Source organism: Nothobranchius furzeri, chromosome 3 (genome assembly GCF_043380555.1).
Source record: "Nothobranchius furzeri strain GRZ-AD chromosome 3, NfurGRZ-RIMD1, whole genome shotgun sequence".
NCBI lineage: Eukaryota > Metazoa > Chordata > Actinopteri > Cyprinodontiformes > Nothobranchiidae > Nothobranchius > Nothobranchius furzeri.
In genome coordinates, this window is record NC_091743.1 from 77,096,000 (window position 1) to 77,123,694 (window position 27,695).

Consider the following 27,695-nt stretch of genomic DNA (forward strand, 5'->3'; position numbering starts at 1 on the left):
TCACAACACAAAGCCAAGCAGAATGACCCATCTTCAGCTTCACACCAGTCAGTAAACTCTGTTCATGTGAAATCTGCTCCTGGCTGCAGCTCTACTCTCGTATCACTCAGTATCATGCAGGCTGAGCTGGACCTCCGGTTCTGAGATCATCGGTCTGGTTTGGGACCCATCTGCCAGCTGTCCTACTGACACTGAACCCCATCACTCCAACAGTTGCTGTGAGACAGCCATAACAGTCAGTAAACCAATGTTTCTCTGAGTAAACATGAGCAGCTGTGAGCAGGTTTAACGTGGAGCACGTGGTCACACGGTGCTTCATTAGTTCACAGGACAGATGTTCGCAGCTGTTAGCAGGTTTTAGACAGCTGTCTCCAGAACAAACCCCTGTTCTCTGATTGGTTGAATCCAAATCTGATTGGCCTCAGTTACAATCTGCTTCCATATCTAAATCTGTCATTTCAAACCTGCTTCGTGTCTAACAGCTGTTACATTAACAGTTCTGCCGAAGATGTTTTCCTCTTTCAAAAGGCACGCAGAAGATAAGTGCTGCTCAGAGATGGGAGAACAATGTGGGGGAATCGAGTAGACCAAAATAGAATCCAGGACAGCAGAAAACACGAGCCTGGGTGTTTTAAATTAATTGTTTTTGTTGGTGTTTCAACCTGTAGGCATAGGAGCAGTTTAATGAGACCGTGTCTGCAATCTGACCACTAGGTGGCAGTAACCTCTCCACTCTGAAACATTTTCTCCTTAAAAATGACAAGAGGAAAAAATATTAAGATAAAAGTTTGTTTCTCATTCTCTAAGTTCTGCAGCTCAACTTTGTACTGTGGTTCTGTAAACCTCCTGTTATTCTATTATCTATAAATAATCAGTGGTTCATCAATCAATAATCAGTGGCTGATTGATCAATAATCAGTGGCTATTTGATCAGTAATCAGTGGCTGATCGATCAATAATCAGCTGATCAATAATTGGTGGCAAATCTTTGATCATATCCTCTAGATTTTACGTGCGACTCTGAAACATCACAGCTGTCAGCATCTGGGTCCCTGAGGATCAGCTGTCCCAGCTGGATTCTAATTCTTCAGGATGTCCCTGGTGGATTTAGTCCTCAGTGTCCTAAAAACATCTGGACCTCCTACACCTCCTTCTCCTCCTCGCTGTGGAACGATGTCCGTCTCAGATTCTCTCTGACTTTGATGAACTCTGGAGCCTTCAGGTTGTCCTCCTGCTGCTTCTCCATCTGCAGAGACAGAGATGGGGACATGTTCAGGGGGGCCAGGGCATGTTCAGGGGAACATGTTGTTGGTGTGTTGTTGGCGTATTGCTGGTGTGTTGTTGGTATGTTGTTGGCATGTTGTTGGTATGTTGTTGGCATGTTGTTGGCGTGTCATTGGCGTGTTGCTGGCGTGTTGTTGGCGTGTTGCTGGTGTGTTGTTGGTATGTTGTTGGCGTGTTGCTGGTGTGTTGTTGGTATGTTGTTGGCGTGTTGCTGTTGTGTTGTTGGTATGTTGTTGGCGTGTTGCTGTGTGTTGCTGGCGTGTTGTTGGCGTGTTGCTTGTGTGTTGTTGGTGTGTTGCTGGCATGTTGTTGGTGTGTTGCTGGCATGTTGTTGGTGTGTTGCTGGTGTGTAGCTGACTTGTTGTTGGCGTGTTATTGGCATGTTGTTGGCGTGTTGTTGGTGTGTTGTTGGCGTGTAGATGACATGTTGCTGGCATGTTGCTGACATGTTGTTGGTGTGTTGCTGGCATGTTGCTGGTGTGTTGTTGGCATGTTGCTGGTGTGTTGTTGGCATGTTGTTGGCATGTTGCTGGTGTGTTGTTGGCATGTTGTTGGCGTGTTGTTGGTGTGTTGTTGGCGTGTAGATGACGTGTTGCTGGCATGTTGTTGTCATGTTTTTGGTGTGTTGTTGGCGTGTAGCTGACGTGTTGCTGGCATGTTGTTGACGTGTTGTTGGCATGTTGCTGGTGTGCTGTTGGCATGTTGTTGATGTGTTGTTGGCGTGTAGCTGACATGTTTCTGGCATCTTGTTGGCGTGTTGCTAATGTGTTGTTGGTGTGTTGCTGGTGTGTTGTTAGCATGTTGTTGGCGTGTTGTTGTGTGTTGTTGGCATGTTTTTGGTGTTGGTTTGTTGTTGTCATGTTGTTGGTGTGTTGTTTGCGTGTAGCTGACATGTCGCTGGCATGCTGCTGGTGTGTTTTCGGTGTGTTGTTGGCGTGTTTATGGTGAGTTGTTGGTGAGTTGTATGCATGTTGCTGGAGTGTTGTTGGCATGTTGTTGGCGTGTTGCTGGTGTGTTGTTGGCGTGTAGCTGACATGTTGCTGGCATGTTGTTGGTGTGTTGCTGGTGTGTTGTTGGTGTGTTGCTGGCATGTTGTTGGTGTATTGTTAGCGTGTTGTTGCCGTGTTTCCCACCTCCAGCAGCTTTGTGTGCCTCTTCAGCAGCTCAGCCTCCAGAGGGGAAATCTTCTTGCGAGCCTCTTCTTCCTGTTTCCTCTGTCGGATCAGCTGATCCCTCTTCCTGGACTCCAGAACTCTCTGCAGCTCTGGTTTTGTCTCCACACTGGTTCCTCCTCTGCACAAACACACACATCATGTGTCATGTATGTTGTATATTTATGTTTGAGCACATCTGTGTGTGAGTTTGAACTAGCAGTGGGCATCTTGTCACAGCATCACTAAAGTTCTAGCTCTAAGATAAAATCAGGTTGTTGAATCCTTTCTGTGGGTCTCTGTGATTAGAGATCAGTGAGCCAGGGGTTTGTGCTCGTTGGTCTGATGACTGATTCTTTTCTGGCTGCTCCGTGTGAATCTGCAGCGTGTTCAGAATAAAGTTGTGGAGGATGTTTTTCTTGCTGTGATCTTTGTTTCCTGCTGAACAAAACAGCGAGGAAGAGTGCAGTGGGCTTTGTGTGTCTGTGAATAAGCCTCTGTGAGGAGGCGAAAACTTTCCCATCATCCTCGGCGGTGGTGGAGGCCTCTGAGGCTGTCGCTTAGCAACATAGACATGTCTCCTCACAAATAAACAGCCTGGACTCCATGAAGAGGACAGAAAAATACTAACTGTCTTCATGTGATCCCTGACTGGTCAGCATTAGTCAGGGGGAGGATAATCTGCACCAATCAGCAGCTGTGGGGGCTCGCGTGTGCTTTGGTTCTGACCCTGGTTCTGGTCTGAGCCCAGTTAAGAACCCAGAAGGAGAAGAACAAACTTCTGATTTATGTTATCAGCAAAAGTTAAGTTTATCATCCCAACCAGTGTGAAGCAGCTGGGATGAGAATCAGCTCCTCTAAATCTGAGACCACGGTCTTGATTCGGAAAAGGGTAGAATGCCTTCTCCAGGTCAGGGATGAGGTCTGACCCCAAGTTGAAGAGTTTAAGTATCTCGGGGTCTTGGTCACGAGTGAGGGAAAGATGGAGCGTGAGATCGATAGGCGGATTGGTGCTGCGTCTGCAGTGATGCGGGTGTTGTACCGGTCTGTCGTGGTGAAGAGAGAGGTGAGCCAGAAGGCGAAGTTCTCGATTTACTGGTCGATCTACGTTCCTACCCTCACCTATGGTCATGAGCTTTGGGTAGTGACTGAAAGAACGAGATCGCAGATACAAGCGGCCGAAATTAGTTTTCACCACAGGGTGGCTGGGCTCTCCCTTAGAGATAGGGTGAGAAGCTCGGTCATTCGGGAGGGGCTCAGGGTAGACCCGCTGCTCCTCCACATCGAGAGGAGCCAGTTGAGGTGGCTCGGGCATCGAGTCAGGATGCCTTCTGAATACCTCCATGGTGAGGGTTTGCAGGCACGTTCAACTGGGAGGAGACCCAAGGGAAGACCCAAGACACCCTGGAAGGACTATGTCTCTCATCTGGTCAGGGAACACATTGGGGTTTCCCCGGAGGAGCTGGCCCAAGTGGCTGGGGGGAGGGAAGTCTGGGCCTCTCACCTTAGGCTGCTGTCCCTACGACCTGACTCTGGATAAGCAGCTGAAAATGGACGAGTTATCAGCAAAAGTTCAGCTAGAATATGGGACTACTGTCTTTGTTGTCAAAAACATCTCATAATGTCAGAAAACGGTTTCCAGAACAGAATGTCCTGAAAAGAATTTCAACCTTTCCACAGATGTGCTTATGTCTAAGAAAGGTGAGGACAACAACACGTTACCGTCTGCAGCTGCTCAGCAGCTCTCGGTGGAGCTCCTGGTGACTCCTGGAAGCTTTGACGGGATTCACCAGCTTCTTGGGTTTGATCAGGTCTTCGTCTTCGTCCAGGTAGTCAGGTGGGGGGACGTAGCTGGACACAGGGGACGGCCTTCTGTGTACGCCTTCAGAGTGGCACTGCTGCAGGTCAGCATATGCAGAGGCTGAAGACATAGAGGACACAAAAAATAAGGGCAGTGTTAAAAACAATGAGATGTGCTGTCCTGTAAAATGTCTCACAGAAGGTCCTCTGTGGTACAGCAGCCTATGGAGGACAAAAGACAGTTTTTAAGCTTAGTTCAAATTAAGACGCTGGTCTGTCCTTGCTTGCCCTGAGTTCCTCATTCTGTCTTTGTCCTTTTCAATGTCCTCCACTGTCTCAGAAGACAGGGAACTGATTATCAATCACCTGATCCTCACCCTAAGATATTCTGGGAGACACAGATCAGATGTCCTCATTGAGACCTTTCTCTGTCTGAAACCAGAGATCAATGTGAACGCCTGCTTCATATTTCAGAAAAATCAAATCAGCTGTTTGTCTCACAAGAGTCCACAGAGTCTAAGGCGGTGTCCAACGGTGGTGTCAGAGGAGAGCAGATCTGGTTCAGTTTAGTTCTGTAAAGGTTCTGGTCAGAGCAAAGGGCCTATGGTTCTGATGGATCCATTTTTAATAATTGCACATCCATCAGCAGGTTGTCTGAAACCGATTTGACTGATAAAATCTTGTTTCTGTCCCCCAAACAGACGGAGGTGGGGGGTGATCCCGATCTCAGGTCTCAGTGCCTGTTTAACCACAGATCTTCTATATGGGTTCCTGCCAGGGTTCCTCCTGCTCACTATGGGGGCTCTGAGGAGTTGTGTGGGGGATCTTGTTTTACGGTTATGTTGGTTAAGTTTAATCGATCATCTGAACTTGTTTTGATCAGATGATCTCATTCTCTCTGCTACTGAGATGCTGCTTCTCCTGAAGGTTGTCCTGTCCCCTGTCCCCCCAAAGACCAGAGTCTCCTCAGCAGGTTTATTTTAATCATGTTTAAGGTGTTTAACATGAATGTGTGTTTTAACATCCTTTGAGGGTTCTGGATGAGAGTATTTCTGTGCAACAGGATCGGGTTTCGTCTGAATAGAGCTGGAGTCGGACGGTCTTCTGTAACCAGAGTGCAGATTGGGTTTGGCTTTCCCGCCCTGCTCCAATCGATGTGAAACCTCAGAGTTTCTCCTCCCAACTTTCTGAACTCTGGTGGGACCTGAATGCCTCACAGCAGCTGAAACGTGACTCCTCCTTTTGATAGATGACGGTTGATTTCATGATGAGCAGGAACTGATCAGCTGACTGGTTCATCAGCCAGAGAGAAACCAGGTTCTTCTCATCAGGTAAAGTCCTCCTGATCACTTTGTGTCCTGATTGATCAGATCAGGAACAACCTTGGTTCTTGTCTTTAACCCTCTGGAGGCAGGCGTTGCAGATTTGCAATGTTAAAAGCTACCTACTTGGTTACTCCACATATGTATTTCATGAGCATTTTTTAACTCAGAAGTACCCCTGAAGGACTTAGTTGTTTGTCCTTTTATCAAAACTTATCTTGAGCCTGAGAGGGTTAAAGTAAACAACCAAGAACATTAAAACAGGTTCTGTCCTTCTGTAGAATCTATGGATGAGAACACAGAGTTCAGATTAGTGTTTTACCTGATTTTAACATAATGTCGATACAGATGTGCTTTTACTAAAACAGCAAGGCCACGCCCACTTTAACAGATGTGGCATCTCTGCTTTTTTCTGTTGTCCATAAATGAAGCCAGAATAATCGATTTTCAGGAACGGCCATGTTGGATATCAGGGATCAGAGTCTGAGAATTCAGGGTGTGCAAGTGAAAGTCCCGGCTCCTCACCTGGCTGAAGGTCCCAGCTCCTCAGCTGCAAAACCATTGTGCAATTTTTAAACATCCAATAACCAATCACAGCTAAATGTATCAGAAAAAAATGGATATTTGGACAAAGACCAGTAAGAGAAGAACATTGTCACCAGAAAATGTGAATTTCACATTTTTTGTCAGGATAATATCTCATTAGTTTTTCTGGAGGCGGGGCTTCAAACTAAAATCCTGCTTTCACATCAGATGATCCAGAGTCATTTTAATGGTGATTGCTGCACACACACACACACACACACACACACACACACACACACACACACACACACACACACACACACACACACACACACACACACACACACACACACACACACACACAGAGGTTAAAGGCATCTTCTCATTTTTCAGCTTGGAATAAAATTTGTTTAGTGACTAAAACAACCTGCAGTTTGAAGATTAAAACCTTGAAAGTGTCAATTTGGACTCTGAGCAACTGGCTTCGATCAGAGAATCAACATGTGGATCAGCTGATAAGTGTTCAAACACACCATGCTGACCTCTGACCTCCTCCTACAGACATACAGCCATCACGTTCCAACAAACCTGTCTGAATCGGGTTAAAGTGCAGCTGCTGATGAGATTTAGAACCAACAGCTGAAGGTGTTTGTTTTTTTTATCATCAAGACACAAGAAAAGCCAGCTGGAGGAATTTAGCAGATCAACTAATAAACACACCAAGTTTTCCTCTCTGATTGACTCCTTCTGCCTTCCTCCCTGTCACCATGGACGGACGAATTACAATAAACCACAGGAGAAAAACTCAATAACTGAAAGTTTCAGCTGCTTTGTGTGAAGGTGAAAAAATCTTGTGGTGAAAAATTCCTTCACAGCCCGCGGTCTCCCTTATCTTCGCTTTTCTTTCTTATCGCCAAGCTTCCATAAGAACAAAAGCTCAGGCTCAAAGTGCCACAGTTGCATCTAATATCTCACTTTTCTGAATTTCAAAAATGTTTCAGTTAAAACAAACAAAGCTGAAGAACAGATTAAACCAAACCAGTACTGAACCAGTAGAGACTATTGTGCCAAACCAGAACCGTCTCCTTGGTTCTTTGATGTTTCTGCTGCAAGCACTTCCTGTGATTTTACCTGACTCCAGCATCTCTCTGATCCAAATTCCTGCTCATCCGCAGTGTCCTACAGTCTGTTTTTCATTCACTTCTCGCTGTTTTACTGCCCTCTTTAATTATTCGTGAAATGTTCATGCCATAAAACAGAAGATCGATTAACGTTGGTAACAGAAATTAGACTTCCTAAAGTAAAGTTTGCCTTACTGGGCAACCTTTTACATAGACTCAAACAACACAGATATTCATGATAAATGGAACAAGGCAGACTGTAGAACTGAGCAGCAGCACAAATGTTGAAATAAAAAAATAATTTTCAGTAGATTGTTTAAATCATTAAACAGTTTATGTGAAAGTAAACAAACTGAACACTAAATCAAATGAGTTGAAAGCATGAGAAATTTACAGAAAATACAAGAGAACTCAAAGAAACTCAGTCTGACTCAGTTCAGGAGCATCCGTCTTACCAGACTTCACCATCGCCTCCCTGCCTGTGACGTGCTGTGCAAAGCTGCTGGTCCTCCACTGGTCCATAAGGTCTGGCTGAAAGTGTCTGATCTAGTCCTGGTAAGTTCTGATCAGGTTCTGATGGGTTCTGTTGAGTCCTTTTCTGGTTCTGATTAGTTCTGTCCTCATACTGATAAGCTCTGATCAGGTTCTGATGGGCTTTGATGAGTCCTGTCCTGGTTCTGATGGGCTCTGATCCTTCTGCCTGAGGTATCTGCTCTTTGCAGCAGCAGCTCTTGTCTGCTCCTGACTCGACATGCCGAGTGTAAAACAGAGGTCACATGATTTCCCCCCCCCCTCCCCAACCCTCCATCCACACCCCCGCCCCCTTTGTGCAGCAGCCTCTCTGTCGGCTTTGAGCAGTTTCCCACGATGCTTCACTCCTTTCATCAGCTCCAGCACGGAACAACAGAGTAAAGTTCCAGCCAGGACCTGTTGATGGCGCTGAAACTCTGGCTGCGTTGGAATAAGCTGAATGAATTAGATGATGAATTAACCAGATTTAATCTGAGTGGATTCAGAAACCAGTAGCCTGAAATAATGTGTATGTATGTGTATTTTAAATGGCATTTTAGGTTTTAACTCTGTGCAGTGCTTTGGTCAGCTGACATGCTGTTTTTGAATGTGCTATATAAATAAAATTGGATTGGATTGAGTCCCCTTCTACAAACAGAAAACTCTTCTAAATAAAGTTTTCACTGAAGGAAAATCTGCTGCAACCAAACTAAACTTTGAATTAAATTCAGCAGAGCAACTTCACAATAAAACTACTTCCTTGCGTCACAAAACAGAAATGATCACAAACTAATTTCTTCCGTTCTTTTTAACAAGGAGCATCCTTTAGAGCTGCCGTTGCAGGTACCTGAACACACCTGGGATCACAGCTGTGATGTCATCCGTGGGACTAACTGGTCCAAACAGATCAGAACACCCAGTTTGAGAAACACTGCGGTTCCCATCTTCACACAACGTTCTAGCTGGTTTAGAACTGTAAACCCTTCATTTGGACCAGAACTGGGTTTGTTCTCATCTGTAAAAAGCCAAACTGTGAAACATCTATCTTCTATTGGTGTCCATAACACTGCATTATATTAGTTCTCTTCATATCTGTCTGATTGCTCTCACATCGTCCAACTCAAGTCTTTACAATTCCGTCCTCCCAGGTTACAAGTGGTGTGCCCCAAGGCTCTGTCCTGGGTCCCTCCTTTTCATTATCTACAGTCTCCCCCTGGGCAATATCTTCAGTCTGTTTCCATCGCTATGCACATGACAACCAACTGTATCTCTCTTCTAAACCATCCACATCTTTGCCTTCCTCCTCCTTGCTAAATTGTCTACATGACACAAAAACGTGGTTCTCTCATAACCTCCTCCAACTCAAAAGAAATATAACAGAATTCCTCCTAATTGGTACAAAATCCACAATCTGTAAACTAACCAAAATTTCCCTCAGTTGATAACTTCACTGTTCTCCCCTCATCACAGGTGAAGACTTTCGGTGTCATTCTGGATAGCAACCTCTCCTTCTCAGCTCATACAAAAAGCATCAACGGCTCCGCCTTCTTTCATCTACATAATATTGTCTCCATCCCTCCCTAACCCCCACCGACACTGCAATTTTAGTTAATGCCCTGGGGCCTCATTTATCAAGCTTTCTTACGCACAAAACGGGGTTGGAAAACTGCGTAAGCAACTTTCCATGCAAACTTTGGGATTTATGAAAGAAAACTTAGCGGAAAAATACTTTACTTTAAGTTGACTAAGGACCTGGCTTACGCACATGTTGGACATGGAGAGCACCTGCAGTGCTGCTGCTGAGAAGGATAAAATTATGAAATCCTGCAGCATTATCACTTGTACTGCTTCATTTTCACACAGAACAACACCCCCCACACGCATACACACACATGCGCGCGTACACACACATGCGCACACTCACACACACGCATGCACACACACACACACACACAGCCTAAAGCGCAGAATACAGAATGCAGAATATTAGCAGGGGGACAGATTGAGACAGAATGTCATGCGTCTGTAACAGTGTGTGTCCTGCCACTGTGACCCGATTGATCATGCGCCCTGGCTACTTGTCCAGGGGACATCTCTGTTTGGGTGACTGGTTAGCAGGGGAGGCTGGTGATTGAATCCCAATTGGACCATTTTATTATATCCACCACAGATCTCTCTGAAGAATTCACAGCATTGACAGCTTCAGCAACGCTGTGCCACTCCGTGGATTTTCTCTTATTTGTTTTGCCAAAGCACTTCCTTTCATTTCTCCACCTCACCCACAGGTACCTCAATCTCTGCTTCTGTGAAATTGCACTTCCTTGATCTGCCTCGATCTACGGTCGCCATGTCATTGGTGGAGCGCTGCAACAGCTGGCTTATGTATATGCATGAGATCCACAAGGCACTTTGCATTGACTATTTATGGCAGAAAGTGGGCGTGGTGAGGGCGGGATGTGACTAAAATGCAGCTGAGAAATATTCTCGTTAGTCTCTGATTTATGAAGCAGAGATTGCGTGCAGCTGTGCGTACTCCATGTTTGATAGATCACAAACCTACTTGGCGTAAGTACATTTTTTTTTCCCGAGCTCAAGTACGGTTTTAGTAAGGATTCTACGCAATGTTTGATAAATGAGAACCCTGGTCCCTTCCCAGCTTGATTATGGAAATGCACTACTCTCTGGCCTGCCACAAAAACTACTCCACAAATTACAACCGTTACAGAATTCGGCAGCCCGTATCATCTCTAGAACACCATCTTCACACCATTTGGCTCCAGTTCTGAAGCAGCTGCCCTGGCTTCCGATCCACTTCCGTAATGATTTTAAAATCCTTTTGTTAACATTCAAAGCCCTCAATAACCTGGCCCCCTCCATATTTATCTCCACGTTTACTCACCGTCTCACAGTCTTCATTCCTCATCAGACCATTCCCTCACCATTCAATGCCCATGGTACTCAGGTCATGTGTTTCATCTGCTCCACAGCAATAAACTCCCACTGGGTATTTGTACAGCTTCATCTATTCAAACATTCAAATTCCTTCTTAAAACACACTTAAAACTCCTTTATTGTATTTTTTCATGTGTTGTCTTATCTGCTCTCCCTTTAATAACCTGCTCGCAACATGTTTTATGTGTTTCTCTGTTGTTGGTGTACATCGTTCTTACTACTTGATTTGTTTATAATGATTTGAAACTGTGGTACTTGTGTTCATGCATTATGTTCAGCGACCTTGAGAGTTTTCAAAGGTGCTTCTAAATAAAATGCATTATTATTATTATTATTATTATTATTTTGTTCACCTCTGCTGCTGGACAGCCTTCCATTTCTCAGAGAATGCTGCTTGGTCAGTGGCTCGTGGTCGATGCTGTATGACTTCTGGAAAACAAAGGAAACAAAAGAGAAGTTGAAGGTGTGAGGGCAGATGTGGACCAGATGTGGTTAGTTGTGATTCAGCAGTCCGGGGGAATCACAACTCAAGAAGTTTACTCAGAAAAATCTGGAGTCACAAACAAACAGAAAATAATTCTGTTGAAAGCTGAAATTCAAAAGTGTTTCACAGAAGTGCTCCATGTGTAGTTTTCCCTGAGCAAGGCCTCAGTGAGCTGGAGGTGGGGGACACCCTTACTGAGACCTGTAGTCACCAGTTTACCTAACACACGTGGTTTTAGTCAGTGGGAGGAAACCATCACATGCATGAGGAGAACATGCTAATTTCACACAGAAATGCTACAACCAGGCATTGAACCTGCAACCTCAGAGGTACCACCATGAGCATGTGTGTGAGAAAGTCCCACCTCCTCCCCTGAACACCATCATGGCATTGCAGCTAAAAGTGTTGGAACGCTACACACCAACAGGAGAAATAATCATTTTTGTTTTAAACATGTTCCATTGCTTTAACTTGAAGGGGGCGTGGCTTAAATGTTCTCCTGGAACCAGCCACTAGGGGGTGTTTAGTTTATACCCTTTCAGGTTCCATACAAGCCCCAATAATACTGGTCTGAAAGATAAGCCAACACGGAAGTGACACAAATTGCAGTTCCACCCTCATCCGCTGGGGGGGGGGGGGGGGGGGGGGGGGGGGGGTCAGAAGCGAGCAAATCCTCATTGACTCCCATGTTAAAAATACCAATTTCACAGCAGAATTAAACATGTTTACAGCCTGGTTCCAAAACATGTTTTAGGTTTAATAGATCTAGTTTACACTCATGACAACTCTGAGGGGGTGAATTTTTTTGTCACTCTTCTGTTTAAGTGTATTAAAAGCCTAAAGTTCTGTATAATTAATGAGCATCAGACCCACGTGACCGCAGAGCTAGCTCCGTGGAAAGGCCTCAGTAGAGCCTCGGTCTCGCCTGAAAACTGTTCCGTGATTTTCAGTCTCTCAACTTAGACCATTAGTTGTAGCGTTTATGTGTTCTTTTTGGATATTATTTGTGCAATTGTTGGACAAAATGACTTGCTGTGGCATTAATTGCACTAATAGAGCGTCCAAGGAGTCTCCATTTCATTTTTTTCGGTAAGTAAAATTATATTTATGTATTTTAGGTCACTGCCGCTCTTGCACTAGCAGAGCTTAGATTTTAACAAGTACTGTTTAACCATGAAATTTAAATATAATAGGGTAAAACCCAGTGCATTTAACATAACGCTGCATTTTAGAAAATGGGTTGAAATGTGACATGTTGGTGGAGCTGGATTCCGACTATCAGTATGGTCCCCTCCCCGCAGCTCGGTGCATCTCTGATCGCAGCGGCACTTGTCTGCTGCGCGGCTGCCGGCTTGTGGAGCTCTCGGGAGACCTCTGTGTTCCACCCGGTTTTAGCCAGCGGCCAGCCCGGTGTGTCTGTGACTCAGAAGTTCCGGTGTTGTGCAAAATTAACTCCTGTCGTAGCTAGGTTGCTACCTCCGTCAGCTTAGCTCCTACCTCCGCATTAGCTTCAGGTTAGCTTGGAGCTACATCGCTTCAGTTCGATGGGGTGTTGTCATTTGATTCCAGCCTTACAGCCCCACCCTCAGCTCCACCTCTCTTTCCTTTTTTGGAATTGCCTGGGCTTGATGGAACCTGTGACACGGTCAAAATGGCGGTGGTGGCAACCTCCCATTTTGGCTTAAAAACTTATTATTGGAGCCTATGGACATGCATTGCCCAGTATAAATGTCAATGGTTCCATCTAAATGTCTGGTTCCCTTTTATGTTCATGTTGTTGGATCATTGGTGTTTTAGATTTATGCTGAAAGCATTCATTTAAAACACCAACATTTCTTCAGCTGAAGGCGAAATCAAGTAATTGTTGGTGGTATTAACTTTTCATAACTCCGCTGAACTAAACATCTATTCACAAATCTGTAAAACTATTTATTTTATTAAAATTTAGATTCAAGAGTCCAAAAGCGGGAAAATAAAAGCAAATAAACACAGGTGGGGCTCTACGTAAACCCTGGATCAACTCCAATCTACCTTACAGTAAAATAACAATCAGAAAATCTGTTTTTTATTTTATGCTATTTATTTCTGTCAGCTGTGAAAGCACCGAGCTCCAGTAACTCAGGAGGGTGAGCAGGAGTGGAAAACAAACACACCTTCATTGAGAGCACAGCTATGAAGAGCTCGTATTGTTATGTGAGAGCGGAAAATTCAAGACAGTAATATGATAATGTCAGGCCCACCTGACGTGTTCACATGAAGAATTTCCTTTTATTTCCATAAATGAGTTGAAGACACCCACAGTTACTTCTGCCTCATCTGTAATTCATGAGGATTTTTAAATCCTTCAGACAACAAAAGATAACTGCAGGGCTAAAACAAAAGATGTTGTAAAGATACAACCATCCCAACGTCCTGCCCATGAGACACATCAATCACATTACAAATCAAATCAAATCAACTTTATTTATATAGCACTTTTCATACAAAAAAAAAATGCAACTCAAAGTGCTTCACAGATTAAAATGGCCCCATAGATCCCATATTCCCATCCCAGCCCCCCTCCCCAAGTATAAAACAATTAACAATTACGGTTCCCCTCCCGCAACCAATTTCCAAGGTCGACATACAATCACCCAGACACGCGCACTCGCGCACACACACACACAAACACACACACACACACACACACACACACACACACACACGTGAACAACCGAGTAAGCAATAGGCTGAGTTCAGTTGGGTCAGGTAATGAACGACACATCATCAGCAGAGCCATCTTCCCTGACAGTAACAGATCCACGGCAGCAGCCAAGACATCGGCCCATGACGCCCAGGGGGGGAGGGCGGAAACCCCCAACATTGCCTGGGCACTACCCGAGGAGCGCCCCGGCCGCCACCGCCGACCACCGGCCCCAAGGCAGAGGGCTCCGCAGAGGAAACACTGGAGGATTAAAATATATAACTGTAAAATAACAAAAGCTAATATGGATAGAAAGTAACTGATAAAAAGTGATTATAAAGATAGTAAAAGAAAACATAATCATGTGAAAACACTAAGATGTAAATAAAATAATAAATTAAAAGACATAAATAGGCATATATATATATATATATATAAATAAGCAAATATGACAGGTGACACAGTTAGACTAAATAAATAGTAATCAGTTAAAAGCTAAGCTAAAAAGGTGGGTCTTGAGCCTATTCTTAAAAGCCTGGACGTTCCCTTCGGCCCTGAGGTCCTCCGGCAGCCCGTCTCAAAGGCAAGGGCCGTAGTACTTGAAGGACGCCTCGCCGTGGGTGTACAGACATGTGACCCAGTAAGTTAAGGGTTAAACTCCTCCATAATATACAGATAGCATAAAAATACAGTACTGACCCTGTTCTATAGCGTCTTCTAGAGTTCTACATCCCCCCAAGGTGCTTTACAACACACTCACGGTGATGAGCTACATCATAGCAACAGCTGTGCTGGGACACGCTGACAAAGGTGAGACTGACATACACAGGCTCCACCGGCCATCTAACCACCACCAGCAGGCAAGAGAGTTAAGTGTCTTGCCCAAGGACACAACAACTCCAACAGACTGAGTGGGACTCAGACCGGCAACCCTCTGGTTACAGGGTGGGCACATAACTTGTCTGTCCTTGTTGCCCCATAATGACCCAGTGGCAGCCCAGTAATGATCCATTTATGGTCCAATAACTCACTCTGCAGTTCTCCAAACTAATTAAATGGTTTAGTTTAATACACACCTGCATGTAAACCGCACGCACGCACACACACACACACACACACACTCTCACACTTGCACACGTGCACACTCACGCACATACGCGCGCGCACGCACACACACACACACACACACACACACACTCTCACACTTGCACACGTGCACACTCACGCACATACGCGCACACACACACACACACACACACACACACACACACACACACACACACACACACACACACACACACACACACACACACACACACACACACACATTAAAGCCTAGATTGACTTGAAAAGCCTCAGACCAGAAGGGGGAGTCTGACTCCTGCTGGAGCCACAGTAAAATTACATCTCAGACCAGAAGAACCAGAACCAGAGACCTTTCTCACTTGCAGGTTGAGGACCAGGGTCAGGTTACTTCAGGGTCACACACAGAGTGGGAACCTTCAGCTCCAGTTTTAGTCACTCATGTAGAAGTTATTTTTATTTTAATGTGTCTCCAAAGTCACTCAGACCATTCTAACTTCTGACTGAAGTTCTAGGCAGGACATCAGAACACGTCTGTCTTCTTATTTCTGAAGGTTCTGGCTTCTTTTCTCTTCTTGTTTCTGAGACAGTCACATCAGTTGTTCATTTATTTTTAGCTGCAGGATCTTCTCTGCTCATCCTAATCCATGCTTTGACCTGCTGATTGTGTGTGTATCACACACACACACACACACACACACACACACACACACACACACACACACACACACACACACACACACACACACAACACACACACACACACACACACACACACACACACACACACACACACACACACACACACACACACACACACACACACACACACCTCAGTGGCCTGACGGATCTGATCCTGAATCAGGTGTGCTCTGGTTACATAAGTACAGCTGAAACCTTTCTGCTGTTATTCCTGAACTCCTCACAGGAAGTCGGTGCTGATCTCTGATTGGTCAAATCGCAGAAAAACTCAGAAATCCTTTTTTTTTCTGCTGTATTCACCCTGTCTTCATGTTTTGAGTTTCAGATGAATCAGAACTTGGATTCAATTATTATGACCAGAACCGCCCAGAAACCCGGTTCTGGGTCATTTGTGTAAAAACTGGTATTTACATTTGGCAGAAGCTTCGATCGATTAGCAGGTTCTCGCTACTTCCAGGCCCGTTGATTTCACTCAGAACATCTCTACAGTCTTACTGCACCACCTGTTGATCACATTATCACATTCTGTCATTGGGACACAGATCCAGTGGAACCGGTCTAGAAGTTCTGAGTAGTTCTGTTGGGCTGTGTTACACCTTTATCACCAGACTGAATTTTTAGAGTCTAAAAATATTCTTGTAATTAAAAAGAAGCAACACCTGCAAACCACGCAGAAGCTCTGCTGGTGACCAGTCTCAAACCTCACCAGGGGGAAGAGGAACCCTGTCTGGGGGGGGGGGGGGGGGGGGGGGGTCCAGAAGGAACAAATCCAGAGAAATCTGCATGTGTGTGTGTGTGTGTGTGAGTGTGTGTGTGTGTGTGTGTGTGTGTGTGTGTGTGTGTGTGTGTGAGTGTGTGTGTGTGTGTGTGTGTGTGTGTGTGTTTCCCCTTAAATAAACACTTGATTAATATTTTCTTTTTAACGAGTCTCTGGTCGACGATAGATTACTCTCCCCTTGTTGACCTTTGACCCTGAGACATGCCTCAGCTGTTGTCATTGGAACATATAACTTTAAATAACTCAATGAGTCAGTGTGAGCTCCACATTACAGCCACTCGACCTCCAGTCAGGCCCCCCGAACGGCTGGCTGTCAGCTGTTTGTCACCGTGGAAACCAGCCCACACGCCTCTACAGGTTTGAGCCCCTCATAACTCAAATAGTTTTCAGAGCTCCGGTTTCCTACAGACCCACAAAGACAAACTCAGCCATCACTGGAGCTTCAGCACCACATCCACACATTTGTGCTTGTCAAGTTTATTTAGGGTAGTTTTCCTGTAGTTTCTGTGTTTTTGTCCCTGCAGATCTGAGCTGTGTTAGATATCAGGGCAGTGCTTCAGCTTTGAGGATGAAGCAGGAACCAGAGAGGACACGGTCTTCAGCTGAATATCAGGACAGGTCCAAACAGCTGCAGAAGAAGTTTGACCTAAGCAGGAGTATCTAAGCATTTAGTGTCAGATGAACGTTTTATTTAAATTTTTAACAGTCACGTGTTTTGCTGTGACACGGTTGGTGTTGATGACAGGAAGTCTCTGGATCTGACTGTTTTCTAGTTTCTGGGTCTGATGAATAAACGTGAGTCTTATCAGTATCTGGGTCGTGTTTTATGACCGGAGCTCACACGTCTGCTTTTTAGTAAAGGTCAGTGAGGGCTTGTGCTTCTAGTTACCAGGCAGTACTGTGGCCTAATATTTTCATAAAAAAATATTTGAAATATTCAGCATTTTTATTAGAACTCATGTCAGGATAAATCTAAACCTGGTGCGTCTCGACCTCGTCTTGGTTTTCGATTTTTGTTGCAGCGGCAAAGACATTTATCAGATCACCCGTCTGAACGTCTAACAGCCACATTTTATCTGAACCGCTGGAGAATGGACCTCCTGGTGGGACTGAGAACCTGTGGTCTGTTCTCTGTGAGGAGCAGGACTGGAGCCCTGAGGCTGGATGAGCAGCAGGATGTTCTGAACCTGTGGTTGTCTTAACAAACATCATTTTAACCCTTTCATGTTGTTTTCTGGCACAGGCTTCCATATGCAAGCAGGATAAACAACAAGCATCTCCATCATCAGTGAGAGATTACCAGAATCACTGAAGCACTTTGGGAGATGTCAGGACCTGCAGAACCCCGGTCGGACCTTATTACAGCCAGGACTCATTTCATGCAGCATTAACGTGATTATCAGATCTGTTCCGGCAGGCTGGTTTAGACATTTTCCAGCAAGTAAACACCAGCAACAACAGAGCAGAAACTAATGCTCATGAGCTGTGCTTACATTCAGCTCCACCTGCAGTCAGCGTTCAGGGTTTAGTTACAATCATATGGGGGTAAACATTTGTTCATAAGAAAGTCACTGGTCCTTCTAATCAGTCGACAAATCACCTTCAGGACCTCCTAAAAGTCTAAGAGCCTGTGAGGAGGAACTATTCTGTCAAAGGGAACCTTTAAAAACTCACTGACCTTCTTTCCATAAGCAGCTCCCATTATTCCCACTCCAACGGGCCTCTTTCCTTTCTCTCCACTCCAGCTCTTTATTTCCCAGCAGCAGTGATCCGGCTCTGTTGCTCCTCACTGTCCTGTCCCCTTGGCCCGGCAGCGGGACACCCGGGTCTCTGGGTCCATTAGCTCGCCACAGGGTGAGGAAAACTTCAGATCAACAAGCGGTGGAGAAGTGAGCAGCCAGACAGGGCTGAGCCAGTCTGAGTGTCCGAATGTGTGGAGCAGCAGCAGAAGGAGGAGGAGGAGGTGTCCCTGCCACCTGTTCCCACATGACTCTCTGCTCTCAGCTGTGGGGAGATAAGGTGCTCTGACTGGATTAATGTAATTGGAGGAGACAAGAAACCAGAAAGCAGTGAAGTCTGAATCTGGAGTCTTCTCCACTAAACAAGTTCAGGGTGAAGATGACAGACCAACACGTGTGGAGCCAGAGGAAGCCCGCTCCAAAGGACAGATGGATCCACCTCCAGCCTGCTGTGGAGCTGAGAATTCACCCACTCCTTCCTTCAGGGTGGTGGAACCACTGAGTCATTCCTGCTCATGGTGAGCCTCCAGATCAGAATCTGTGCCTCGTTGGGTGAACTGGACCGCCTCTTCCCATCGGAAGACTTCTCATCTCAGAAGACGTCCATTCAAAGAGCTTCAGGCTGATTAACTGTACTGAGATCTTCATCAGTAGAAGCTGAGGACCGGAGTGAAAGCAGATGTTTGAAAACAGATGTCCTCCTTGACTCCTCTTGAACCAGTGAGCCTTGCTGTGTCACTTGTCCTTCAGCTGTAGGTGGACAGGAGGACCTCCACCCGTGGAGGCTGCGCTCATCCTTTCTGGATGGTGAACCTTCATCGGGGTTTTGGTTGAAAGTATGAAGGTGTGAGTTAGAGACTAGACTCAAAGCTGCGTTAGCGTTCGGTAGCTTTCTCTGGTTAACGTTGGTTTTCTCCATCTGAGGAGACATTGAACTGGAGGTTTCAGGTTTCCAGGAGCAACAATGCAGCTCAGAATCAAACACAAACTTTTTATTTCAGCACGTTTACACTTTTGATCTGCAGACAGCTTTGGTTCTCCTGATGTTGTGATCATTTAACATCCGCGTGAGAATCAAACACTCAGGTGTGAGATTAGTTTCAACTAGATGCTAAAATTCATTTACAGTTCCCAATTTTCCTTTTAAACACAATAAATACTCTTTAATTTCCTTAATTAAACCGGCAGAAACAAATGCAGGAGGTTACAGAGAGGTCAAACGATTCAATGTGAGCGAATATGGTGATCTGATCCAGCTGAGCCACAGGTTACCACGGAGACAGCAGGTACTAAGGGAGGAACATCTTCACTAGTCTACAGTGGGCGGAGCCTCTGACTCTTCCTGGCTTGGACCCGACATCTGCATGAAGAGTTCCCGCAGCTCTGTGAGGTCATCATCCAGGGACGGAAGGGGCGGTTCTGATCGCTGTTCACGCTCCTCGATGAAATCCCACAAATGAACGTTGTTCATGAACTAAACAGAGAAAACACAACTCAGCATCAGAAACTACAAATCCAGCTGATGATGGACTACCGCTCCCAGGAAAAAGCTGTGGTTTCTTACCCGGACGTTCCCCTCTGAGCTCAGCTGCTTCCGAGGCCGGTCCGGTTCTGCTCGCGTGCCGTCTGGGAAGGTGTGAAGATACAAGCACTTCCCTCCAAAAGGACACGAGCCACGACCCTGATCAAAGTACTTACAGGCCTTCTTACTGCACACAAACAACAACACATGAAAACACACTTCCACCTGCGGCTTTAACTTCCTTTATAAACTAGCAGCTCATTGGCTGAAGATAAGTGGGCGGGGCTCAAGCACAAAGCTCACCTGACACCTGACTTGAAGAGTTCGATCAGGTTGTCCTTCTCTGCCTGATCCTCCACCCAGTACACAGAGGGAATGACGAACTCCGAGGCGACCCGACACTCCGGACACGATCTAAGACGCAGAGAGAGACGCTCAGGTCCAACAGAACCACAGACTAGCAAAGATGCTTTTTAAAGCAGATGTGTATGCGATCTCCGTCTCAGAGACACAAACCGATCCCGTTCCTGCACCTACAGATGAAACTGGTCCAGGAGTTCATTTATGTCAGTAATCCAACCTAAAGGTGAAAATAATCTACGAGACAGACTCGTTCCTTGCTAATCCAAAGTGTCGCACTCTAATCAGCTAATGAATCCAGAACACCTGCAGAGGGTTCTTCGGCTTTTAGATGGTCTCTCAGTCTGAGCTGGATTACTGACATTAATGAACATTTTTACAGTTTAACCTGTAGAAAACTTTTACCATGATCCTAATAATCAAGGATTAGTCTCAGGTCACAAACATGTGAGCAATAAATGTTAACGCACGTTGGAAGTAACGTATCTTCAGGGTGGAGCGTTTTCCTTATAGATTCATAATCTTCATGTTAATCTTTTTTTTGGGTAATCTGGTATTTTCAGTTGTTAGAAATCAATCAGAAGTTGTGAAAATCAGCAGGTCAGAGCCGTGTACGAGTCAGAACCTCTAGAGACCCCGCCATGGCAACAGGAAATAAGAAACTCACTCACTCGGGTCGCAGGGAGCTCGTGTCTAACTCCAGCATTAAACAGAAAGAGGTGGAGGACACCTGGACCTGTCTTAAGCAGGGGTAGACATTTATATCAGCTCGATATTTGTCCTTAGTAAAGCTGATTTAAAGTCAGGCGCATCCTCAGGCATCCCAGTGCTGTTGCACAATTTACTTTAAATTTACGTTCACTAATGACATCTGTATAATAAATACTCTAAATGTACTTAATTTAGGTGCCTGACTTTAACCCTGAGCAGTGCACAAAGTTAAGATAAGTTAAAGTCAGAGTTCATAACCGATTCGACTTCAGAGATTTCGTGCATCAACTGATGCCATCAGTAACATTTCAGCATGAGGTGGAAAATGACTGGATGAAGATCAGCCCATAAAAACCAGCAGTATGTATCGGCCATCGACTGATCGTGTCTCCCACATATTGGCAGCGGCAATAGAAGAACCGGTATTGGTTGACCTCTAGTCTCAAGTCCATCACAGGGAGACAGAACCAGTCCCACACTCGCTCACACCTACTCCAGAGTCTTCTGGGTCTAAAAAAAACTTCTTAGGACCCGATTCTGCCCCAGTCCCAGATTCTGGCCCCGGACCCTGGATGGTTTGAATCCGACTCTCACTTGATGATCTTGTTGCAGAAGGTTCTGGTTCCTCGCCACTGTCGGATGCAGGTGAGACAGAAGGTGTGGCAGCAGGAGGAAAGGATGCCAAACCTTCGCTCTGACGGATTCGACTTCTGAACCACCACCTCCATGCAGATGGAACACACCTGAACAACAACAACAACAGTGAGGATGGCCGCCGTCAAGGCAACCAGCTTACATACTCAACCAACTCACCTTATCCTGGCTGAGCTGAGCTGCAAAGGCCTTCTCCATATCAGCCTCAAATGCCAGCATGCACATCTGTGGGGAAACACGCATGCACACACACGTTAGGTTCCCACCATCCTGGACTCAAAGACATCTCCATTAACAGAACCTAGTCCAACCTTCTCATGCGCTCTCCTCTGCTCAGCATCATAGGGGTGGAGCACTTGCAGGCCGCATACATCACACAGGTTGCCATGGAGATATGTGCATCTGTCCTCAAAGTGACAGTGTCCAGCGGCAGCGTAGGGACACAGCTGGGGGACATTTTGGTAAGCCCCGCCTACTGGATGGGATTCTGCAGAAAAGGCAGGTAGATAGAAGTTTATCCCCCCTTCTCCAAGCACACTGATGACATCAAACAGAGCAGCCAATCAGACGGGTCAATCCAGACCTTGTTCTAGTGCCAAGACATCCAGTCCAGTTCTGATGGCGTCCACATATGTCTGTGGGGCTGCTGCTGCAGAGAAGCCTGAGTCCAAACTGTGTACTGGGCCGCCAAACGCAGCATCACCACCCAGAGCTGAAAAGCAGAAGAGATGTGGTGACAGAGGGGGTGTGGCCACCACAGTCGCATGTTGAACATCACCAGAGGCTTGTTTGTTGAAGCAAACTCTGAAAATCGAGGCACATTTAAAAGTCCTCACTTGAGTTAGCTTATCAGTTGAGTCTAGCTAGGTTTATTCTGTTCCACAAACGATGCTCAGGTGGAGGCAGTCCGTTAATCCATGCTAGATGAGTGAGAATGGAAGGAAAAGAAAGAGCCACGTCCTTCTCCCAGGTAGAGCAAGAATTAATTCACGCCTACAAGGATTACAAAGGTTTCAGCTGTTTGATGAAAGCTGGGCAGCTGGAGCCATTTAGTTGAGCAGCTGTGAGTTTTAAGAAGATAAGTTCATGTTGGTCACCTGACCCTCATGTCTTTAAAGGGATATTGTACCCCAAGTGAAATTTGGTCTGTTGCCATGACGGTGGCACGGGAGTTAAGTGCTCGCCCCGCTCAGTTCGTCGCTGTCGTTGTGTCCTTGGGCAAGACACTTAACCCGACTTGTCTGCTGTCCAGAGTACAAGCTGTTAAAATGTATAGTCACACCTATAAAGTTTTCCTTTTACACATGTTATGTTGGCAGATGTAAGTATTTAAAGCTATTTAACATAAAGAGGACAGCATGTTAATGATACGGGTCCATCCCAGACTAAAGCAGGAGCAGCATCAGTGGAATCAAACGCTCCTGGCTGCTAATGAAGATTAAACACAACAATATTCTTCAGAAGGATACAAATTCAACTAGAACTCAATTTTAAAAGATTAAACCCACATTTATTAATAATTTAGCCACTAAAAATAAAGATGCAACTGCTGTGGGCCAGCGGAGGCAGAGATGCACCACCTTGGTGCCGCCGGCAGGCAAGAAGAAGGGGCCATAACACTCACTCGAGGAACCAAACTGGGAAATGAGCCGGGATTTTTTTTGAGTGAGCCTGATTTATGGGATTAGCTCGATCTGTGGAACAATCCTCAGGTGTAACAAACTGAAAACACACACACACACACACACACAAATAATAGCTAATTTAGGTGCTGATATCACCTACTCTACAGGTGTTCAAGGCTGAAACCAAAAACACGTGTTTACCTCTGTCCCTCAGAACCAATGTCCTCTTGGCTTCACCTCTGCCTCCACCTGCCAGGTCCTCTGAAGGTGCACCCCCTCCTCCTCTGGGTGTGGGTTTTATGTGATCATACCTGTACACACATCACACAACCATCATACCTGTCCAAGCGATGCAACCACACCCAATCAGCAGATGCTTTACTACTGTCTAGGTCAAACGGAGCCAATATTACCTGTCAGGTGAATCATTTCCTGTCAGATTAATCTGCTACCTACCAGACTGACCTGTTGCCCGTCAGGCTTGTCTCACCTGCAGCGCTCTCCGTAGGCACACACTCCTCTCTGGTAGAACTTGCAGATGGTTGATGGTTTACTGTTGTTCGGGTCATGAGAGAACATACAGCGGCTGCCCTCTCTGCACACTCCATGGATGAAATACCTGAAACGAAGCACACCTGTCAACCTTACTGATGATTGCCTGTCATGTTCCATTTACTCAGGTAACCCCAGCTCTGAACATGTGATCCACCTCTTTTTAACTCCACAAAAAGTTCACCCATTCTAATGATGAAATGTAACAGACTGGGAGAAGGAAGCCCCGAAATTTTTGGCTTCCATGCAGCACGTTTGGACCGAATCATCCAATAGAGAGTGGTCTGGACCGGTTTGACCTGTAGAACTAGACCTGTGTGATCTGCAGAACTGGACCTGTGTGATCTGCAGAACTGGACCTGTGTGATCTGCAGAACTGGACCTGTGTGTTTCTATAGAACTGGATCTGTGTGATCTGCAGAACTGGACCTGTGTGTTTCTATAGAACTGGACCTGTGTTATCTGCAGAACTGTGTGATCTGTAGAACAGGGCCTCTGTGATCTGCAGAACTGGACCTGTGTGATCTGCAGAACTGGACCTGTGTGTTTCTATAGAACTGGACCTGTGTGATCTGCAGAACTGGACCTATGTGATCTGCAGAACTGGACCTGTGTGTTTCTATAGAACTGGACCTGTGTGATCTGCAGAACTGTGTGATCTGTAGAACTGGGCCTGTGTGATCTGCAGAACTGGACCTGTGTGATCTGCAGAACTGGACCTGTGTGTTTCTATAGAACTGGACCTGTGTGATCTGCAGAACTGTGTGATCTGTAGAACTGGGCCTGTGTGATCTGCAGAACTGGACCTGTGTGTTTCTATAGAACTAGATCTGTGTGATCTGCAGAACTGGACCTGTGTGATCTGCAGAACTGGGCCTGTGTGATCTGCAGAACTGGACCTGTGTGTTTCTATAGAACTGGACCTGTGTGATCTGCAGAACTGTGTGATCTGTAGAACTGGGCCTGTGTGATCTGCAGAACTGGACCTGTGTGTTTCTATAGAACTGGACCTGTGTGATCTGCAGAACTGGACCTGTGTGATCTGCAGAACTGGACCTGTGTGATCTGCAGAACTGTGTGATCTGTAGAACTGGGCCTGTGTGATCTGCAGAACTGGACCTGTGTGATCTGCAGAACTGGACCTGTGTGTTTCTATAGAACTGGATCTGTGTGATCTGCAGAACTGGACCTGTGTGTTTCTATAGAACTGGACCTGTGTGATCTGCAGAACTGTATGATCTGTAGAACTGGGCCAATGTGATCTGCAGAACTGGACCTGTGTGATCTGCAGAACTGGACCTGTGTGTTTCTATAGAACTGGACCTGTGTGATCTGCAGAACTGGACCTGTGTGGTCTGCAGAACTGGACCTGTGTGATCTGCAGAATTGGACCTGTGTGTTTCTATAGAACTGGATCTGTGTGATCTGCAGAACTGGACCTGTGTGATCTGCAGAACTGGGCCTGTGTGATCTGCAGAACTGGACCTGTGTGTTTCTATAGAACTGGACCTGTGTGATCTGCAGAACTGTGTGATCTGTAGAACTGGGCCTGTGTGATCTGCAGAACTGGACCTGTGTGTTTCTATAGAACTGGACCTGTGTGATCTGCAGAACTGGACCTGTGTGATCTGCAGAACTGGACCTGTGTGATCTGCAGAATTGGACCTGTGTGTTTCTATAGAACTGGACCTGTGTGATCTGCAGAACTGTGTGATCTGTAGAACTGGACCTGTGTGATCTGCAGAACTGGACCTGTGTGATCTGTAGAACTGGGCATGTGTGATCTGCAGAACTGGACCTGTGTGATCTGCAGAACTGGACCTGTGTGTTTCTATAGAACTGGACCTGTGTGTTTCTATAGAACTGGACCTGTGTGATCTGCAGAACTGTGTAATCTGTAGAACTGGACCTGTGTGATCTGCAGAACTGGACCTGTGTGTTTCTATAGAACTGGACCTGTGTGCTTCTATAGAACTGGACCTGTGTGATCTGCAGAACTGGACCTGTGTGATCTGTAGAACTGGACCTGTGTGATCTGTAGAACTGGGCCTGTGTGATCTGTAGAACTGGACCTGTTTGATCTGCAGAACTGTGTGATCTGTAGAACTGGGCCTGTGTGATCTGCAGAACTGGACCTGAGTGTTTCTATAGAACTGGACCTGTGTGATCTGTAGAACTGGACCTGTGTGTTTCTATAGAACTGGACCTGTGTAATCTGCAGAACTGTGTGATCTGTAGAACTGGGCCTGTGTGATCTGCAGAACTGGACCTGTGTGTTTCTATAGAACTGGACCTGTGTGTTTCTATAGAACTGGACCTGTGTGATCTGCAGAACTGTGTGATCTGTAGAACTGGGCCTGTGTGATCTGCAGAACTGGACCTGTGTGTTTCTATAGAACTGGACCTGTGATCTGCAGAACTCGACCTGTGTAATCTGTAGAACTGGACCTGAGTGTTTCTGCAGAACTCGACCTGTGTAATCTGTAGAACTGGACCTGTGTAATCTGTAGAACTGGACCTGAGTGTTTCTGCAGAACTCGACCTGTGTAATCTGTAGAACTGGACCTGAGTGTTTCTATAGAACTGGACCTGTGTGATCTGTAGAACTGGACCTGAGTGTTTCTATAGAACTGGACCTGTGTGATCTGTAAAACTGGACCTGTGTGTGTCTATAGAACTGGACCTGTGTGATCTACAGAACTGGACCTGTGTGAGCTGTACCCATGCGTTTCTATCCGGACTTGTTCCATCTAGACTGGGACTTTTAATCAAATCACATCTCTGAGCAAGCTGGATCATCTTGCTCGTTGAACCGTGCTCAAGCCCACCCTGAAGAGAGGATGGCGGTTTCCATGGTAACAGGCTAATTTATGTCAGACCAGTCAACATGTATTAATCTGATCTCGACTACGGTGTTTACGTCTAACCTGAACGTTTTCTATTAACTGCGCATGCTCAAAATGTAGGCGAGTTTTTACTGAAAACTATCGGCTAAAAACAATGGGAGAACGACAGCGCATGCGCGTTATCGCAGCTCGGACAAGCTAGTGAGTGAAAAGACGGCAGTGCTCACCTGCAGGTCACCTGTTTGCTGCTCATCTTCCTCGCGACTTTCTGGACTCTCACAATCACCGCTGCCGGAAGTGTCCTCTCGGTGTCACCGTCTAACAGCTCCGACGGAAAGCATTATAACCGTGAAGACTCGTGCAGCCGCGGTGCGTCAGCGCCACTGTGTGGCTTGGAGGACCCTGAGAAGAAACCTACTTCTGTTCTGACTACGTAGATGTGTGTTTAAGAAATTAGGATGGATTGATTTTTTTTAATTAAAATGAGATTTTGAGATTAGTAAAATTCCTGTAAAACTGCTTCCTGGCAGAATCTTTCCTTTTGAAAAATGTGTTTTACCCATAATTTCTCTCCCCATATCCTTATGGAACAATATAGTGATAACAGTTTACAGCAAATCCCTATTTATCAGAAATTGATTTGAAAGACTGTACTGTTTGTACCTCTGAAGGAAATTGTTAGAATTAGTGCCTTTTATTAAGAATTATAACTTAGGTTGTACCCAAAGGGAACACCAGCAGGTTCGTAAGACTATTCCTGTGGCTTTAAAGCAGCTAATTTACAACACAGTGTTGTTTTCAGTTGTTGAAACAGTGCTGCCTAACCTAAAAACAGCAGATTGTAATTTACTGGATGAAAATTTTGTTAACAAGGTTATTAATGCAACATTTAAATCTATTATTTTCATGATAATCATTCAGGAATGATGTTTCCAAGCTTTTAGTGACCAATTCTACATAAAAAGGATTATCTAAATATGTAAAGTGGCCAGCTGCACCAAGAAACACAATTCAAAATAATTAACCCTGTTGCAGAATTCTTGAAGGAAAGATTTAAATTGGAGTTGGGTCTGTGCCCTTTCAGTGATTCAGTCGGTGAAACACTGCAGCATGTTTTCATGTCCTGTATCAGCTAAGTTCTTAAAGTCAAAGTCCCATCAGTTGTCACACACACTGATGTGTGTGCGAAATTTGTTCGCATTTGACCCCCCTGGGGGAGCGGTGAGCTGCAGACACAGCCACATTCTGGAACCATTTGGTTGTTTAACCTCTCAATCCAATCTTTGATGCT

General features: G+C 45.5%; 2 protein-coding genes across 3 annotated transcripts; both read right to left on the reverse strand.

The window, feature by feature from the left end:
- Positions 1–775: 775 nt before the first annotated feature.
- On the reverse strand, positions 776–18,330 carry LOC107384867 (protein FAM107B). Of its 2 annotated transcripts, XM_015958349.3 has the most exons (5): positions 18,074–18,330; positions 11,019–11,094; positions 4,158–4,356; positions 2,418–2,577; positions 776–1,246 (listed from the first exon to the last, which is right to left on the reverse strand). In XM_015958349.3, exons 1-5 carry the CDS (start codon positions 18,095–18,097, stop codon positions 1,142–1,144), a joined length of 564 nt encoding a protein of 187 aa, XP_015813835.1. In that variant the 5' UTR covers positions 18,098–18,330; the 3' UTR covers positions 776–1,141. The 2 variants fall into 2 exon arrangements, with proteins under 2 accessions (XP_015813835.1, XP_015813836.3); XM_015958350.3 differs by lacking the exons at positions 11,019–11,094; positions 18,074–18,330 and adding an exon at positions 7,659–7,946.
- Positions 18,331–19,111: 781 nt separating this feature from the next.
- On the reverse strand, positions 19,112–26,766 carry mkrn2 (makorin, ring finger protein, 2). The gene is made up of 10 exons (XM_015958348.3): positions 26,632–26,766; positions 23,497–23,625; positions 23,208–23,317; positions 21,965–22,093; positions 21,693–21,868; positions 21,541–21,606; positions 21,322–21,470; positions 19,960–20,070; positions 19,699–19,843; positions 19,112–19,608 (listed from the first exon to the last, which is right to left on the reverse strand). The coding sequence occupies exons 1-10, from the start codon at positions 26,655–26,657 to the stop codon at positions 19,444–19,446; spliced, it is 1,206 nt and encodes a 401-aa protein (XP_015813834.3). The 5' UTR covers positions 26,658–26,766; the 3' UTR covers positions 19,112–19,443.
- Positions 26,767–27,695: the final 929 nt, after the last annotated feature.

Excerpts from the sequence above, each read along its gene's own strand:
- mkrn2 (XM_015958348.3), bottom strand. The coding sequence starts at position 26,657 with ATGAGCAGCAAACAGGTGACCTGCAG. Across the intron at positions 22,094-23,207 it reads ATTGGTTCTGAGGGACAGAG|CTCTGGGTGGTGATGCTGCG; the intron begins GTAAACACGTGT and ends TCTGCTTTTCAG. Across the intron at positions 21,607-21,692 it reads AGAGGAGAGCGCATGAGAAG|ATGTGCATGCTGGCATTTGA; the intron begins GTTGGACTAGGT and ends GTTTCCCCACAG.
- LOC107384867 (XM_015958349.3), bottom strand. The coding sequence starts at position 18,097 with ATGGGAGCTGCTTATGGAAAGAAG. Across the intron at positions 11,095-18,073 it reads GAGCTGCTTATGGAAAGAAG|AAGTCATACAGCATCGACCA; the intron begins GTCAGTGAGTTT and ends TTTGTTTTCCAG. Across the intron at positions 1,247-2,417 it reads GGCACACAAAGCTGCTGGAG|ATGGAGAAGCAGCAGGAGGA; the intron begins GTGGGAAACACG and ends CTGTCTCTGCAG.